This window comes from Pagrus major, chromosome 11 (genome assembly GCF_040436345.1).
Source record: "Pagrus major chromosome 11, Pma_NU_1.0".
NCBI classification, from domain to species: domain Eukaryota; kingdom Metazoa; phylum Chordata; class Actinopteri; order Spariformes; family Sparidae; genus Pagrus; species Pagrus major.
Window position 1 is genome coordinate 6,423,837 of NC_133225.1, and position 19,588 is coordinate 6,443,424.

The following is a 19,588-nucleotide window of genomic DNA, read 5'->3' on the forward strand; positions in this document are numbered from 1 at the left end:
TTTAAGTTTAAGCATATATGTCACTGGGTCTGAGTAAATTAAGTTGGCACACAGCATAAATGAAAGATCTTTTCAAAAAATTACAATTTCAGAATGAATATCTCTCTCTAATAGGAACGATGCAGCTGCTGCTCCAAATCTCTAGTAAACCATAGCAAAACATCTGAACATTACCTCCGCCAACTTTTATGCTAATAAAGTGAATCAGAACACAATGAGAGAGGTTTTAGTACAGAGCGCTCAGGCCGAATCTCTGCCATTTTGGCACATTTTGGCACAATCTGCCGTTTAAAATCTCTCAGGTACCAAACGATATATTTCACTTGTATGGTAAAATGTTGGCCTCCGCTCTGGCTGAACAGGTTAATTTTTGCGTAATAGTTTTTGCTGGCACACTCTAGATAAATGTCATGCTGCTTCTCACTAAATGACATACGGATTATATTTCCAGGTAATGGAGTCACGGTCAGTCATTCAAGTGTTTGGCTACAGGCCCAAACCTGGTGTGTTTGACGTTGAGTGGAATCGTAAAAAAAAATGCCAACTTGCAGCAGCAAGTTTGACACTGATTCATTGTGTGCTGGCTTAGTTGTCTGTGTGCAAAGAGACACTGGAAAAAGTGTTTCAAACTTCAGAAAATGATTTCGCATTAACATGACACACCCATGTAATACTGTAACAACACTAATGACACCCATTACAATTGTTACTAATGTGTTGAAGACAGTGTTTTACAACGTTTATGAAGTTTCTCCTGACACAACAACTCTCAAAATTTAATGATTTTTAAGGGAATCTGGGGGTTTTCTCCACGGGCAACAAAGACGTAGGCTGTATTAGTTACTGTTTACTGTTTTCGTAAACTTTTGACGTGTTTACTGTCACTAAAATGTTGTCTTCTTAAATTAAAGTATTGCAAATTGTGAAATCAGTTGAAACGGTGCGTTCCAACAGCTGCTGAGAGGTTAGACGAACTTAAGGAGGTAAGAGATGCCTCTTCAAACTCTCTTTTTTAAAGGGAAAGAAAACAACTGGCACTACATACATGTAATGCCAAATTTACAAGATGGTTCTGTTAATTTAATTTGCCTAAGCTGTTTCACAAAGTTTGTTAATATCACAATCTTACAATCACACGTTTTGTAAAGGAGTCTGGGGATGTTGTGGTAACTAGTTCGATGGTTAGTTGAAACAGAAAGTGCCTCCTCAAACGTGAGCAGTGGCAGGATAAGAGAGCCCAAACACATCATTTTTATATTACAGTGAACCAAATGGAAAACAGACAGTGTGTAATCTATTCTGCCTGTTGTTGTGGCCACAGCTCCTTCTTCTTCTTCTTCTTCTTCTTCTTCTTCTTCTTCTTCTTCTTCTTCTTCTTCTTCTTCTTCTCTTAAAGGCATTCACACCTGTACTTGAGCTGTCCACTTATGATCGGATCACTCTGAATTGACTGGACCTTAGACAAATATGAAGCTACAGCTGTTGGCTTAGTTTAGCATGACAACTGGAAGCAGGGGTAATCAGCTCACGAACACCTTATATCTCGATTGTTCAATCAAAGGTGTGGTTGCACGAGGGTTTGTGTTCCGAATGACTTCTTGGTGGAGAGCGGTGATTTTGGGGGTCTTTGCTATTTGTTTGCTAACTGCAATGACAAGACTCCATTAAGTGACTGCTCCAAAGGAAAAACATAACCTGTAAAACCACTTCTTGTGCTTTTAGTATTAAACAAACAAGACACAGCATGTAATTAGTGAGCTCGAGAGGTGCTGGTAGGCGGAAATTTTTCTAGTCTTTGTGTTAAGCTAAGCTAACTCATGTTTAAGGGCCCAGACGCACCAAAATGACATCTAAGAACTGACTGCGACAAAGGCCGACTGTTGCGTCGTCTCATGGCCTGTGTCTCAGCTAAAAAAGCTGCAATTAATCAGCAAAGACTTCAGCTGACGGCCTACAAGCTCGTACGTTCTGTGCCTGTGAAAGAGAGGAAATAGCCCTCCATACCAGGTGGTGGTAGTCTGTTTTCATCACTCAAAAAGAGACACAGGCAACCTCAAGATTGATAACGAAACTGTTGTTATGATAGCGCAGCATTCGCCACGTCATTCTTGCAAACAAGCCACTTCTAATTGAGAATAGGTCTGACAAAAAGTCACATGAGGCACTGGTGATGAGGCGGAGGCAAAAAATGAGGAGAAACCGCACCAAATGGGTGAAATCATGGATACTATGCTGATTCAAAGCGCTCAGTCAGCCGAAAAGCCGCTAACAAGGGCTGACTTCTGCCAAAAACTACAGACACAGACGCTCAACAGACAGTAATGAGAGGGTTTTACGCTTATCAGTGAATCTCACTAAGATAGTAGATGAGTATATTTTCCAAAATGTCAGACCAAACCTATATTTGCAGCTCTGTATATTATAAACTCTTAGTGAAATGCTACATATAGTGCAGCAAATGAGGTGTTAAAGACCTCCTGCTTATCTTGTCGATCCAGATGAATCTAGAAACGTCAAAAAAAAAAAAAACCCTGCTGATTCTTATCGGTCGTTGAGGTGAGCGACATTCTTCAGCAGCTGTTGGCCTTCAACTGCCATGCAAATCAGCAGGTGGAAGTTTGCCTGTGAGTGTTTGAGATAAAGTCACCTGCAGTTTGTCGGCCTTCTGCATCAACAAGAGGAGACTTGTTTACAACCGGCAACCTCCACCGCCACATTAGGAGGATCCTTTTCATGCAAAAAAAAGGGGGCTGCGCTGACAATACTATCCAATACTACGACCCAACCCCCACCGCCAGCTGATCCCAGGGTCTCCATCTATGTGTGCGTGTATGAATGAAGCGTATATCTGGTGCTAGTGGTGGAGGGGAGAACAGCAGATGGCAGGGCTGCCCCCGTCATGTCTGCTTTTGGGGGAGAACAATGCATCTCTCAGAGCTCTTATTAAAGGAGGGGAAGGGGATTTGAGTCCACGGACAGCTGGCAGGCAGCGTGCCTCACACCCGCCCCTCTCCCTCCGTGTCCACACACAGACACACACTCTGCAATTAACTGGCACGGGCCACGGCTTAAATATTTACCAGGCACATGCAAACAAAAGGCTGCTCAAGAAAATAATGATTAATCCATGCCTCAATTATATGACAGCACTGTTTTCATCACTGTGGTAGTTAGAATAAGATGTCAACAAGTCTGTGTAGTTTGTAACATGTAATGACGGTAAAAAATGGAGTCTCAGTTCAAAATCACATAATTTCTATTGAAGTTGTAATATGTATTGGCCTACTGTTGATTTCTCACTCAAAACCCTGCAGCTAGCGGTCAGGACTTGGCGCTCGGAGCACCGGGGACGTGTTGGTGTTCACGCTGCTAGCACAGGAGATATGGACCGGGATGGGTCAGGGCTAGCTGGTTAGCACGCTAAAACAATACATTTAAGTCACAACGTCAGAACTGTTATTCCCTCAGACTTTGTTGATGATTCTGTAAACTTGAATCGCCAATAATTTTGAAAATCAACTAATCATTAAAGGTGCAGTATGTGATATTTGTTCATGTGTCTAATTCATACGCAAAACAAAATGGGGGTAAATCACTGGAGTAACCATTAACTGCTGCTAGCTGTAGCTGCCTTTAGCTAGTTTGCGCAGTTAGCTGTGCAGTTAGCGGTCTGGACTGGGAGCACCGGGGGAGTGTTGGTGATAACACCACTAGCTTTGGACTGGGACGAGTTGGGGCTAGCTGGTTAGCAAAACTGTCAAAACTGTTCTTTCTTCACAATCTGTTGATAATTTAAGTTAATTAGCGACATGTTGCATCATAAAAGGGCCAATACGCAGTTTTGGAGAAGAAACACAAACTTTTTTTCCCCGTCAGTGAATAAACAAGCTTTTCTCCGAGGAAAATAAGGTCCCCAGAACTCTGTTTGAAGCTAGAAAGGTGGCAGGGTCCGCCAAAGATAAACAAAGTAAAACAGTATGAAACTGTGTTGTCCTTTAAGGTCAGTTTGTTTATTCAGTTTACTCAGTCATTAAAACAAAGACAGTTTGTTTATTTAGTTTGTTTACGCATAAAAAATGAGTCAGTGAAGATCTTTCTCTTCTGATTAAAATGTCTTTATCAAAACTACGTAGTGCACCTTTAAGGATTTATCAGGTAAAAATGTTAAACATTCTTTGTTTTCAGCTTCTCAAATGTGAGAGATTGCTGTTTTTCTCCGTTAACCAAATTACTCTTGGTTTTGGACTGTTTGCAGGACAAACAAGGAGTTTGAATACGTCACCTGGGGCTTCTGGGAAACGTTTATTCACAGATTTCTGACATTTTATATACTAAAAGACGCATTAATAGATCAGTGAAAGCAGCTAGTTTCAACCCTTCTCAAACATTAATTTTCTTTTGCGATTCTAGCAAAACTTAAATCCTAAATCTTTCACCTTTCCACAGAAATCCTTGCATATCGTCACATTTCTTGATGTGACATCCCCAGAGTTGTTCAGTAAAGTCTTCGTGACAGTGAGGTTGTAATCTGTTATCTCCTGCAGCCTCTCAGCAACATTCCTGCCTCCGCTCCTCCAACTGTAAGGGACTCAAATCTGCTTTAACTGTTGGAGCAGAGAGGGGGACTTAAAATTCCTCAAACTGCAACACAACAAAAACTACAACGAGGCTCTTTTACATGACACAAGCAGCCAGCTGAGACAGTGCTGCTGCTCTGAATCCAATTTTTGCTCACCCTCACCCTCCCCCCCTCTCACCCTCACCCTCTCCTCCTGCTCCTCCTCCTCCTCCTCTCTCCTCCCTCCTCCCTCCTCCTCCTCCCCTGTGCTTTTGATCCCACAGGGACTTGGAGCCTTTACATTCCTGTCATTCCAGCCGCAGCGAACAATCGGCCCTCAGTTATTTATTGGTGCAGCGCGCAGCTCCGCTCAGTTCAGTCTGCAGCCGGCCGTCGACGCGCACACACACGGGGGGACGCTACATGGAGGAAAACAGAGAGACAAACTCGGGAAACTTGTGTTGAATCGAGCGCAGGATACTGTTGAGATTAACGTGAACGGTGTGGTGTGGGATGAGACTTTAATTTGGTGAGTTGCTTTTAATATTTTTTTGGGTTGTTTTTTTTGTGCCTGTTTGTCGCTCGGGTCGGATTGCGTTTGGCACGGATTTGTCGCATGGCGCAGTATTAATGTGCGTTTAATGATGCGAGTCAGTTAGTTTACATGTTTTTAAGAGAGCAGCCTTATTTATGTTTGTGCATTGTATCCATCGGACTTGATTTTTATTTCCACACGCCTTAAAAAATTCACATTAAATAAATCTAAATTAATTAAATTGAGTTTCTGGTCGATTTAAAGCCTTTCAGCAGGATGTTTTCATTCTTATCCCCAATGGGAGCTGAGGGAGCAGAAGGGTTTTTAAAGGGGCAATATGTAGTTTTGGGGGAAGATGAAAAATCTTAATTGATTTATTTGATTTCATGCTGTTTGACTGTGTTTATATTTACAGGACCCTGCTAAGTAGCCTCATTGTTAGGTTTAAACAGTGAATATAAATATATATGGATCTATATCAAATAGATATTCCTAAATTTGTAATATTACCATATTATATTACATTTTTGACTTAAATTTTTATTTTCAAAATTACACTGCACCCCTTTAAATTAAGCATTTTTCATGCCGTGATCATATTTTGGACCTGTACATCCTCATAGTTTATGTCGCATCATGTAAAAGTCACTCTATTTGTTATTGTGTGTGTGGGAAGTCTGTGATGCTTATAGCAACTGGTGACTATTACACTTCCAGTCTGTCTGTCTGTCTGTCGGGGGGAAAGTTATGCTTCAGAGTGTGTGGGCAATAAAACTGGATCTGCACTGACATCACTGTCAGGGGTATTTCCAGCAACAGCTCATGCCCTGACAGCAGAAGTCATTGTGCAATAGACGTTTGTAAAGTAATTGAGAGGAATTCTGACTGTTGGCTCACAACTGAAATAGTGCCATTGATCATTGAATGAACTGGATGATAACAATCAGGTTGAGGAACCCTGAGAACCCACTGTAACATAGATGTTGTGCAGTAAGTCTAATCGAGATTGTTATTTTTCCTCCAGATTTGTGATCCGTGAACTGCACCCAACTGCCACCGTTTCTCTGCTCATTTCCCACTGACTGAAATGAGAACCGCTGAAGACTCATCTGGCACGGTCCTGCACCGTCTCATCCAAGAGCAGCTTCGCTACGGGAACCTGACGGACACTCGCACGCTTCTCGCCATCCAGCAGCAGGCCCTGCGTGGAGGCAGCAACAGCGGCGGCGGGGGCACGGGCAGTCCTCGCTCATCTCTGGAGAGCCTGACTCAGGAGGAGTCCCAGTACATCCACATGTCAAAACGACAGGAGCCTCAAGGCCAGGAGCACCAGGGGGACGGCCTGCACTCCGAGAGCCAGGTGTGCCATCTGTACCAGCTCCATGGAGAGGAGCTGCCCACCTATGAGGAAGCCAAAGCCCACTCCCAGTACCTGATCTCTCAGCAGGGACAGGCAGAACAGGAAGGGCCCAGCATGGACATAATGGGGAGTCACAGTGAGGGACAGTGGGATATGAAGAGGGAGCACGCTCGCTCCCTCAGTGAGAGGCTTCTGCAGCTTTCTCTGGAGAGGAACGGACTGAGACACAGTCTGGCTATGAGCTCTTCACACAGCTATCCACAGCTGTGTAATAATAATAATGTTAACACTGCGGCCCCTGACAGACAAGGGGTCCCACAGTATGTGGACCAGCGTGGGCCACCCCCGGACTATCCTATCTTTGACAGACTCCCTGGATATATGGTCAGCCACTCACAGGAGCATGGACAGTACTGCAGAGACCCTCCTCCACCCTTCTTCTCACAGCATCACAGGTAAACAGATGGAGGACACTGTGGAATAATGCTTTAGTTAAAATGTGGTCAGATTAACAGCGTCAGACAAAGCTTGCATTCACTGTTTCCAGACCTTGTGGCTTTCAGCGTTGTAGTAATGAATTACTCATGTCTCCCCTCCACAGGTATGTGTCTGCTCAGTCCCAGGTGGCTCACAACAGCATCACCGCCGCCTCCAGCAATAACTCTGCTCAGACCGACATGTTGATGCGGGAGAACGAGCGGCTCAGGAAGGAGCTGGAGGTCTACGCCGAGAAGGCCGCCAGGCTGCAGAAGGTGAGAGAAGAAGGTGGTGCGATGAGTGGAGCTGTTGGCTCACGGAGGGTGTGGAAATCATTAAAACAATAGTTTCTTGCCTGTACATGCCAGGGTGATAAGCTGTCGGGAAGTTAAGGCATAAATACTTGAGAGAGATCCAAGCTATTGGTTCACGTCATGGAGTCTTTATCATGTTTATTTTATAGTTTTCATGGTAAGTTGAGAGTTTTCTCCTCATTCCAGCAACTGGAATGTCCCACAACACATCCTACCCTTTGTCTTTCAAACATGCTGGCGTATTGCCATGAAAGGAGATAAATGCCTTGACACCTGGGACCCACAAGTGTTCACTCTGGAATGTTGATTCCCTCTTTTCAGTTGCGCATAGTGTTAAAAAGCCATTTGCCTGCAGGCGGTAAAAAAAGAAAAAAGGCTGGTATTTGTTGAAGCGACTAATTAGCCTCACTGATATTAACGACTGAAACATAAACCACAATCCAGACTATGAATGAGGATGCTTCTCCCAGAGACTGATTGCCATCTCACATTCTCTTCTCAGTTGGAGTTGGAGATCCAGAGGATATCTGAAGCATATGAGACCCTGATGAAAGGCTCTGCCAAGCGGGAGACTCTGGAGAAAACGATGAGGAATAAACTAGAGGCTGAGATTAAGAGGTTGCACGACTTTAACAGAGACCTGAGAGGTATGTGGCCAATTAAAGTGCCCTGGTAATGCACCACTTGCTTTTAAATGTGACCCAGTGTGCGTAACAGCCATGTTTTGTTTGTTATCTTCTCTGCAGAACAACTCGACACGGCCACCAAACAGCGAGCGGCCGAGTGTTCAGACCAGAGGCAGCATGTCTTCGTTAAGCTGCTGGAGCAAAGTGAGTGTTTCATTAGAGAAACTGTCCTCTCATAGCATGCTTCAAGAGGGGCGAGACATGAGGGTTTTTATCTGATTCGACAAATCACACAGCCCTGTGAAGCACTAAACAATGGCAGGAACATAGTTTAGCAGGGATTGGTTTCCTGGTATGTTTTAAAAGCCCCGCATGTCAGGACACAAATGGCTCTATCTCGAATGTTGAGAGTCACCCTTGGCACTCAGACGCCAGCCATTTTTCATAGCTGTAGTAAATGTGGCCTGCAGGATTCCAGGATTTTTTAAAGGTATTTCAGGCTGTTCCAGCATTAGGAATGCCCCCCTCCCCATTCAGTTTTGCATCACTGCTGACTTCCCTCCTTGAGGGGAACTAATAAGTCTGGGACTCCAGGGCGTCCAGGCCCAACTCAACATGACCCCTGGCTCGCTCACTCTCCTTGTTTGGGCATTTCTTTACCTCGTGGTTTAATCACGACGGGCCAGTTGTGCATATTTCTTTCCTCTGTTTCTGTTCTGTGCAGGGACAGAAAGTAAACCCAACTAATGTTTTGTTTTTGCTTTATCTACACAGACATATCTGACAATAAAGATTAGATTTGTTTTGCAAAAAAATCTTATGAATCAGTTACATAATCAGCCATGTTGTAAACTGTGATTGAAATAATGTCCGTTTTCCCTGAAAACAGTTATCTTTGAGCAACAGGAGCAAAACCACATTTGAATTACAATAGAGGGATGTGTAGTTTTTTTTTTTTCTGTTACAAGGACCACTTGAATTATATTTTGAGCTGCTTGTTTACTTCACGTCCTTAGAAGCATTCCAGAGCTTTTCCCAAATACAAAGCTATGCCTGTGTGCGTAAGTGGATAAGAGGAAGTCTGCATTCCCTCCACAGGCATGCACTCGCGTTGTGTAATCAACCTCCTTTTTAAAGTGGCACAACAGATAAACTGGCTTCCTTTTCGAAAAAGTTTCCATTGAAACATGGACTAACTTTTGATTAGTGAATGAGAAATGGTTTATTTTAATGTTGATTGCAATGTTAAGGTTGTAACTCTGATTCACATGCCTTGACGGCAGTTCGTTGGGTCACATTCCATTGAAAACAGCCACTTGACTGACCCCCTCAAGGGCCACTGAATAGTCTTGACACAGTTCACCCTTCTTAAGCAATGATATCCTTTGTATCTTCCAGGATAATATCAGTGACTTGAACCACCATTCACCTCTTTTTCCCCATTTCCTGTATCTTAGATGAGGAGCAGCAGCGGGAGCGCGAACAGCTGGAGAAGCAGATACAGCACCTGCGTGTCTCCGGAGAGGACTGCCAGCGGAGACGGGAGATGCTCGAGCAGGCTCTGACTTCGACGCAGGCCCGCAACCGGCAGCTGGAGGAAGAGCTGCAGAGGAAGAGGGCCTACGTGGAGAAAGTGGAGCGACTACAGAGCGCGCTGGGTCAGCTGCAAGCGGCGTGCGAGAAGAGGGAGACGCTGGAGTTGCGGCTGCGCACTCGGCTGGAGCAGGAGCTGAAAAGCCTGAGGGCACAACAGGTGAGGAGAAGAAGATATTACATAGACTTGTAATAGACGTGTCAATTCTTACATACTGCACCTTTAAATCATGGTTGCTTGTTTCCCTGGAAGCCAAATGTTAATGATGCCTATTATCTCAGTCTCAGAACCAGGCCGCTGACCCCACGGCTTCAGAGCTGAGCTCCTCCACGTTGCAGCAGCAGTTGAGGGAGCGAGAGGAGCGTATTCTGGCCCTGGAGGCAGACATCACCAAGTGGGAGCAGAAGTACCTGGAGGAGAGCACCATGAGGCAGTTTGCAATGGATGCAGCTGCCACTGCTGCAGCGCAGAGGTACGTTTAAACATGGAGAGTCATAGCAAAGATTAAAAAAACATCTAATTAAGACAAATTTATTGAAGTGGACGTCTTTTGACAGACTTTTATTTTTTTTTGCAGAGATACAACCATCATCAATCACTCACCTCGACATTCGCCAAACAACAGTTTCAATGAAGACCTGCCTTTGTCGAGTCACAGACATCAGGAGATGGAGAACAGGTATGCATCCTTCCACGTATTTGTGAGATACTACTTATGGCTGCTCCTTGGGAGGTTTTTGGTCTAACTGTGTATTCTATGTGTTTAGGATCCGCGCACTTCATGCTCAGCTCCTGGAGAAGGATGCTGTGATCAAAGTCCTCCACCAGCGCTCCAGATTGGAGCAGGGCAAGCTGGAGAAACAGGGGCTTCGCCTCGCCAGGTCCGTCCCCTCTATCAACACCGTGACCAGCAGCACAGAGAGCAAAGGTGAGCATTAGACACCAAGGGAGTTTTGAATCTTTAATGACACGTGCTATCAAGCGACAACTGGCAGACTGTTCAGCGTCGCCAGACAGAATGTACACTTCCTAAAAAAAAATCTCGGCAGTAGGAGACAACCCTTTCGCCTCCCTCAAATAGACAACGTGTTTTTAAACTGGAATGCATATCATCTCTCGCTCCAGAATAGCCCGATCCAGAATAGTCATGGGAACAAACTCAGCGGGGCAGATGTTCGGCAGCGTGTAAATGTGGATGTAAGCGGGTAATTAAGCAGCCTCCTCTCTTTGTCTGCGTTTGTAGCAAAGAGCCTCTCAGATGACCAGACAGGTGCTGCTGCTGCTGCGCTGCAACCCCGACCCCGCGTGGTGCCCAAGCGCCCCAGCCGAGACTGCAGCACCCAGAGTGACGAAGTCCCGCCGGAGCCTACGGTCAAGGCAGAGCTGAAGATGTCTGAGGCGCTGTCAGCAGCTACAACCGGTGGGTTTATTGTTTTGTTAGGCCTTTGACACCCAATCACCACCACACAAACTACTCCTTTCATCATCTATTTGACCTCTATTCAAAGTGTAACCAGCCCCTGGATCAAGACTTACTGTTGTTATGAATAAGTTAAAACTTTGCTGGTAAAATTAAACAAGCTTGTGTGCAGCTTTAGCATACCAACACCGCTGTTCTAATCTGCTAATTTTATCTTCACTGTAGACACCTCGGAGGAGCCAAAGGCACCACTCAAGACATTCAAGAGCATCAACAGCTCGGACGCAGAGGTGGTTGAAATCCTCATTTGAGAACTCACTTCAGCTGCATATGACTGAAGACTGACAGCCAACGCTGACAGAGACTTTTGGCCGAAGGTGTTAAAGGCCTACCTCGACGTCTGACCACAAGTGAAGAAAGGCTGTCGTAAATATAAATAAACAGTCCAGAACGTGGCACAGTCTGGAGAGGAGAGCTGAGCTTTCCTTCGACTGCACGAGTCGCCTCACGAGTCAGAATTGTTCAAGGTACCTGGACTGTATTGTGCGTTAAGAAAGGAACTGGGCTGCTGATTGTGGATATGTTGTGCATGTTGTGTTTTTTAGTTATGTTTTGTATTTATATTTGTAAATGCTGCTCATATTGTGAGATGAGAACAAGGATCACTCGTCTCGCTCTGATCCACTTAAATTATACACATATATACTCGTCTGAAGTAAGAGCTCAACACATCTATGTTATGTTTGGTTTATTTTGACTTTCCAGTAGCGATCCTATTACAATCCTCTGAAAATAATGGGAATATTTATGAAATGACTCAGTATGAGGATAAATCTGTCTAACAGAGCCACTCAAGCCTGATTTAACAGTTGCTCCCCTCTTTAAAATACACTCGGGTCGTGCTCACAGCTCAGCGGAGGATTTGGAAACTTCCTTTGAATGCGAAGCCTTCTCATTTCTCTCTTAAAAAAGCCTGTGAGGATTGACAGCGTTTCACGGGGGTCTAATTTTCCAGATCCCAGGTTAATGTTCGGGGCCTCAGACGGGCGACTGCCCAGCATTTCGCTTCTCTCCGCTGACATGCTGGAGCTAATCTTCTCACATTCCCCTCTCTGAGGGAATGCTCCCGTTAAAGAAAAAAGGCTATCTAAAGTCTGACCCCTAGCCCTTGTTAAAATGGCACGCATTCTCCACATGATTCCTTTTCTGGGGCCGTTCATTTCTTCCGAGCTGCGGTAGCTCGTCCTACTTGCAGGCACAGAAATGGTCAACTATTATTGGCCTGCATTTGCTACTCTATTTGTTGTCCCCCATCAATGTGTTATATTCAGCTGTGTTTTCTCCGTTGCTCAAGTATCTCACATTTCTGAGTTATCCTTAACATGGAATCTTCTATTTATTTCCCCCTCTGTGTGTGTGTAGGATCACTGAACACTGCTGAATGTAGACTCCTGTTTCCCAGGACTGTGTTTTATATTTAACTGGAATGTGCCACAGTTCAGATTTGTTCTACTCTTAAGAGGGGAAATACTGCTAAAATTCAACATCAGTGGATCTGTGAAGAAGCTAATATATTACCCTCCAGTTCTGTGTTGTTGAACAAATGTTAAGTTGTCGGGTGCCTCAAACTCTTCATGTGTGACATCTCGACACCGTTATCAACAGGAGCATTGTTTGAAGTCCCACAATTAGCATGTAAATTCTTCAGGCTTTTTCATCATATGTCCGGTCACAATGCATTTGCTGGTCAATGCAGTGTGTCAGTTTGAGTCAGTGCCCTTCACTTTGTTTGGAATGTGTTTACATGAATGGCTATTTGAAGTGAAAGAAGTTAATATATTTTGTTTTGTTTTTTTCATTTATATACTTTGTTTTTGTTTCCTGGTGCCAAAGATGTACTCTATTTTTAAGTTATAACCGAGGATGAATACAAAAGGTTCTGTTAAGGTGCCTTGCTTCAGCTGGTTGACCCATTTTCATGTTGCTGTGAACTTTTGTAAAGGAAACATTTGTATGTACGCCTTAACATTTCACTACAATAGAATAAAATTCTTAATATATGTCTGATAAAAAAGGCTTTCTGTTTTGATTTGACACACTGGTTTATAACAGTGTATGCACCAGTTTGATTACAAAAACCCAGTGGTCCATAAAATATGATCCAGTTTGATCAAAATCACTCGTAGTTGTTGCTGTGTGTGATGTACTGCCGTAAAGCATTACGCACTATGATGCTCAATCACCAAAATTGGATGATGCAGAAATAAGCAATAGAGGGCCCTACTACAAAACAGCTGTAAGTAATGTTAAAATTATTTTGAAGCCGTTATTTTATGATGAAATAGTTAATATCATAAAACTATTTCAATGTTTTGATGAAGGTGTCAGTCATCCGGGTCATGGTAAGTCTAAGTGCTGTATCGTAGGCAACTGGACGTGTTTCAGTTTCTTGAAGACGCTCACCTCTCACCCAACAGGCTTCTTCAGTTCTAACTAACTGGAGGGGAGTTTGCAGGCTTTTAAACTCTGTGTGGGAGTGTCCTTACAGAGTCGTTAAGAACAACCGTCTTTGAACAGAGGAGGTGGCCAACTACATTACTCATCACCCACCTACAATACAGGTGTTCCCTCCCCAGACAGCTTAACAACCATCCTCACCTGGGCTCAACTAGCCCTAGCAACCCACAGGAAGGCCGGTTGAGTCATTGACCCACAAGTGGCCCTAGCGACTCTGAAACTCAGAGCTCACGTGTGTCCTTAACGACTCTGTAAGGACACTCCCACACCGAGTTTAAAAGCCTGCAACTCCCCTCCAGTTAGTTAGAACTGAAGAAGCCTCTTGGCTCTAGTTACAACATCACAGAGTTGAGAAAAAAGTTGGGAAAGACCTGAAAACCTAAATAAAATGTATTAACTGTTACATTTCTGTAATGTACCTTATATTTTAAGCAAGGCTATGTAACTTTGTGATAGCACACAGGGTGAGTAAAAGTGTAACAGTAGCAAAAACAGTGTCACTAAATTAGTGAACTGACTCAGAAATGAAAGCAGTCACAGCTGTGTACAGTTTGCTTACATTATCTATAATTAGCCACGATGAGCGACTTCTCAAACCACGCTAAGTAAGGCTGTAACACTACAATGTGATGAATTAGGCAAGGGTGTGTTTAATTGCCTATAAATTAAACTTTTCTTTGTTGGGAGACGTGTGTAGTGTGGAGAATATTAAGACTGTGGTCATCTTGAATACGTGGTGGTCATCAAGGATTCCAATGGTGACAAAGACAGGGGACAAAATGTATCAGAGTTTCCACAGACAGTCCTTTAACCACTCCTGAAGAGCAATGCATCCCAATGCTCCACATGTATGATGAGTATGTTCCAAACACTTGGATCCTGCTAAATATACTGCTCCACTTTTGCCTCACTTTTCCCACTTTCATCAAACTTTTTCTATGTGTAGCGAAAACGCTCTAAAACCCGCCCTGCCCAGCATCAAATGGGCAGACAGTTTGAGTCTAAAAGAAAGCGTAAAGGAGGGTGAATAGCATAGCACAAAAGACATTTACCCTCACCTGACTGACACAGCGTAGCCCTCACTGTCTGTTTTCCATTATCCATCTCTCATGACAGACAAACGTCAATAGCGCCGTGCCGCTAACTGTACTTTATGATCTGTGCTTTGAATTGCGAGCAAATGAAGAAATACTTTGAATTTCAGTGAGTCTGACCATCAGCAGCAGATCTTGTTTCGTGCGATGTAAAATTTAAAACCTGATCTGTTCTGATGATGCGTTTTAGGAGCAGTGTTGTCTGTGGGAGAGAGGAGCTTCTGTTGGTGTGGACTTAGACCTTTTTTTAATTTCAGGATCTTTTAGGGCGCACTCACACTAGGCATTCAGTACCATGCTCAAGGATGTTTGACCTCCAAAGTCCAGTTTGTTTGCAGCGGGGGACTGTTGAGGAGAGACAATCAAGCAACTGGGCCAAGTGTGAGTGCGCCCTTAGAAGCAGAAGAACGTACTGTATATAAAACACTGAAGGAACGGAAAAAATGTAATTCTGTCTGCTAATGGCATTATTCCCAGGGAAGCTCATGTTTATGTGTATGATCAATCTAGCAGCCTTTACAAGAAGAAGAAAAAATCCCTCTGTAAACTTTTAATGTAAATATTTTTGCCAGCCTTATTCCCCCTGGAGAGTTTGGGATGGCATTCCACAGATGCCACACATTTTCCTCCTGCTGCCTTTACTTGTTGTAGCCGAGTGCCACTTTTCTCGGCTCAGAAAGGCTGCAAAAATACATCTCCATCTGCTGAATGCCATTTTCAGCTGGGACATACTTAGCACCACTGGGTCTGTGATTTACCATTAGTTCGGCCCCATTTGTGCTCAGACAGAACACGTTTCAGATATTTCATTCTGCCTCCAATATCGGTACATGTAGGACGTGAGCCCCCACCAAACTGTGAGCCATGTCAGGGGCTTCTGTAGGTGAAAGGTTATGATTACGTGCCAAGTTTGAACAGCTTCACAAAATCCGATCCTACGTACGTGTATGCATTCCACGCACATCTGGAGCTGTGCAGGAATTACTGTGATTGGTGCGTTTATCACCATGATTTCACCACTTTGACTTTCCCAGCAAGTGTGAATGGTTCTCACTTGACCGCAGCATCCAACATAATGGATCAGGAACAGATGTCAGTGATGTAAAATTGTTTTGAGGTAATGAAGAGTTCTGCTGTTTGTTTACCATGGTCAGTAAACTACGGAATGACGTGAAATAATGTGTATACTTTTCATAAGTTCTTTACGTGTGTGTCTGTTTGCTCGACTTAAATTTATCTTGCCTCCATGCTCTTTTAAAGTCATGCACTATTTGTATCATAACGTGAGTAAATCAAAGTGTCTGGCAGCAAAGGAGGGGACATTTGGTAACAAATCATGTATCTCCTTTTGGAGGCCTTTGAGCACATTTTTGCACTAAAAGCCTGTGTGAAATACTTGGAAAAATAACTGTGGAGCTCTGTGTTTTGCCTTAATATCCATGGAGATTCCAAAACTTCCTGCCTACAGCAGTCATGGAATGTGCCCCCACCCCCTCAACTTTTCCACATAAATCAGGGCACCGTCCTCTAATTTTAGGGCTTTTACTGAGATGAAGTAAACCTCTCAGATAGCAGGCTTCTTGGAGCGAACTTTTTGGTCCGTGTCAATTGCAACATTGTGTGGCTGGTATGCCAGAGGTATGACGGTGTTTTACTTTAGGTGTTGACCCTGGCTGAGCGGTCCACACACCTCCACACCTGTTCTGCCACCCCTTCTGCTATTTATCTCCCATCCACTTCTTTCCAATCTTACATGTTAGTTGTGTTTTACCATCTTTAGGCATGTCCGGCAGGTTTTATGGCTTACAAGTTCACTGGCAGTTCCTTTTAGCAAATAAAGCTCTAAACCCCTATTGTACACTATCTGCAGAGCACCAAATAACAGTCTGACAAAAGTAGCAACTAGCTAGTGAACATAGAAGAGATGCCCCCAAGGGGGAGACAGGAGGGGCCACGGCCCCCCTGATACAATTGTTGGCCACACCACTGCCCCCTACATGTGAGGACCTGCATGCCTCACCCCCTGCATGAGTGCTCCACCCAGTGAGTTGCATATGCATAATATGCTTCTATCTGATATTTAACACTAGGTGCTATTTATTTACAATAAATAATTAATGAAAATGAGAAATGTCTAGCCAGCCAGACAATTTTGACTCCCGCCCCCTGCATTTAGGAGGCCAACCCAAGATTTTCAGTGGCCCCCACTATAAAAAATGTCTGTTGGTGCCCCTGGAACCCAGTGAAGCATTTAGATAAAGAGCCAGATATTTCCCACAGGAGTTGGTGAGCTTAGTGCAAAAAAAAAAAGAGAGTGATCACTGGATAGAAATCCATCAGGTGGCCAGAAACATAACTGCTCCATGTCTGTTACAGGTGTAATGAGGCATTTGTTTGCTAACATGTTTGCCATGATGACAGTAATAGTATGTCAGTGTTGTTTATAGGTTCTTCTGCTGCCCCTTCTGCTGGCTAAACATGAATTAATACCACTTTAAAGGTAGGTGACACCAGTCTCACTTTAATACAGGCAGAGCTGTAGACTTGCAACTTGGACTCAAAGCTTAAGTCACAAAAATGAGGACTTGAGTCTTAATTTGATTTACTTTGGTAGTCCTTCCTGAAAGAATTGACCGAAGACTTCAGAAACTTAAAGCAAAAACAATGAAGTGTCATGTTTTGATGACAAAACAAATAAGACAGGACAAGACAGGCTTCAACATTTAATTAGTATTTATGCATTGAAATGACTTGGTGGAGGAGGTTTGAACGCTCCCTCTGGTGTCCCATGTTTGAAAAAATGCTGTGAAAGTGCAAGGTAGATAAAACATGATAATGTGCCCTTAATCGTGCCCCTCAAGTGGACACCATGTGATAAAGTGCCCTTTACGGTGCCCTCTCAGTGCCCTTTTTGCACGCTGGTGCCCCACTGCATACAGCTGGTGCCCTTTTAATTTTCTTTGCCCCTGCCCCTCAAACATGCTAAGTCCGCCACTGGATCCAAGCAATTATTTGCTTTACTTGTAGACTGTGTAACCCCTAACCATGTCCTTAGACCAGCCCTAACCTCCAACCCCAACCCCAACCCTATGTCCTTCATTACCCTACCCCAACCCATGTCTGCCCCTTGCTGTTTCCACATTCAGGCAACAAAAACACCGAGGACAGCGTTCTACATGAAACATGCATGAGGCACCAGGTTCACCATGGCTGTTTGGCTGGTTGCAGTGTCTTTTTGACTGCCAGTGGTTTCCAGTGAATCAGCTGAGCTGCACAACCCAGAAAGACTGATTCACTGTGAGCATGAGTCAAAACATTCTGTGTCTGAAGCAACACAGGGATACGTGCTGTGGACGATGATCTCCAGGCTATATGAAGACAATGGCACCTGAGTCAGTAGTGAAGATCTGACACTGTGTAGCCAGGTGCAAGCTGCTCACCTGTGAAAGGTCGGTTTCTTTATAGTCTACGATGCCAGTGAGTAATTTACAACGTAGACGAATGAGTAGGTGGCAGATTAGGATGTGAAACAGCAGAGATCAGAGCGACAGAGAGTAAAGAATTTCCTTATATCTATTTCTCTGTAGAAATAAGTTCCTCGGACACAACCTTTCAAAACAACCTACATCATTTTCTTAACTAGTCAGCAATACTATCCAAAGAATGCTTGTCATGAGGGTTTTACGAGTTCTCAGCTAAAACAACATACCAACAGGTGCATGTGAGTGAGTGCGTGAGCACAGCTGGGGAATTTAGTGGTCATGCCTCAGCATGCAGGAATCTTTTATACAACCCTTTATGGCCCAGGTGTATGTAGATGAAGATGCGTTTGACTCGTCCTCTGTGGGATTATAGAGTGAATAGTGTGCACTCAGGTGCTGAAAGGTCAGTCATATTAAGGTATGAATCACAGTCACTATTGGTAGAAGCAGAGCAGAAGTGCTTTGATCTTTTCTACACATCTTGACAGATTCAGAATAGATGAAAAAACAGACACAGATGGTACAGAACAAAAATAATAAATAATTTGAGACCCGATGTAATAATATAAAATCTTTAACTAAAAAATGTGTTTTAATATTTGCAGTTAAATCACGTTTTTTGTTAGTGAAGTAGAATTTTTTGTATCAATTCTGAACAAAATGCTTACAGTGCACGAGCCCAAAGAAGGATACTTCTCTTAAACCGCTCAGTGACATATTTTATAGGGATAGCTGTGGCATGTAGATGTGAAGACAGCCATAGATAGCTAGATGAATAATTCAAGAAATGGTGGAACCGAGAGCCATGCATCATTTTAATATCTTTGTCTAATACCCAGAAAAACAGGGATTCCCCAGGCAGGGAATCTAATAAAGCACACAGTCATGCACACTGTTTGACCAGCGACAACATGACCCTTGACACTTTGTCTCACACAGACACAATTCCTTTTGATTTAAACTAATGTAAACCCAACGTTAGGCTACTGATAATGATAATGTGGTTGCCTGTGTGTAGTCATGAAGAGTGAACTGAGTGAAAAATATCTGAAATATTCAGTGGAAGTGGAAAAGGACACTGGAAAGCCAATTTGGATTGTCATAACAGGCACAAGCACAGATGTTACCAATGACATTAACCATGGCTCAGTCCTACACCGTGACAGTGTGACAGTGAGACAATTTTCCTTCACACACACACACACACACACACACACACACACACACACACACACACACACACACACACACACACACACACACACCTGTCGGTCACAAATTGTAGATTCATACAGTGGAGTCCTAATGTTGATTGGAGGGGAGTTGCAGGCTTTTAAACTCTGTGTGGGAGTGTCCTTACAGAGTCGTTAAGGACATACACTGGACATCCATCCATCACAACGGCTCACCTCGCCCTAGCAACCCACACGAAGGCAGGTTAAGTCAACGACCCACAGGTGTGTCCCTAACGACTCTGTAGGGACACTCCCACACATAGTTTAAAATCCTGCAACTCCCCTCCAGTTAGTCAGAACTGAGGAAGCCTCTTTGGATGAGAGGTGAAGCTGAAACAGGTGTTGTCCTAAACTAACACACTACTGTGGCTGGCTG

General features: G+C 43.8%; 1 protein-coding gene across 1 annotated transcript; it reads left to right on the forward strand.

Moving 5' to 3' along the window:
* Nucleotides 1-4,835: 4,835 nt before the first annotated feature.
* amotl2a (angiomotin like 2a) lies at nt 4,836-12,958 on the forward strand. The gene is made up of 11 exons (XM_073477027.1): nt 4,836-5,087; nt 6,118-6,908; nt 7,055-7,205; nt 7,747-7,891; nt 7,991-8,074; nt 9,328-9,623; nt 9,746-9,936; nt 10,042-10,143; nt 10,232-10,392; nt 10,708-10,884; nt 11,110-12,958. The coding sequence occupies exons 2-11, from the start codon at nt 6,181-6,183 to the stop codon at nt 11,193-11,195; spliced, it is 2,121 nt and encodes a 706-aa protein (XP_073333128.1). The 5' UTR covers nt 4,836-5,087; nt 6,118-6,180; the 3' UTR covers nt 11,196-12,958.
* The last annotated feature ends 6,630 nt before the right edge of the window (nt 12,959-19,588 follow it).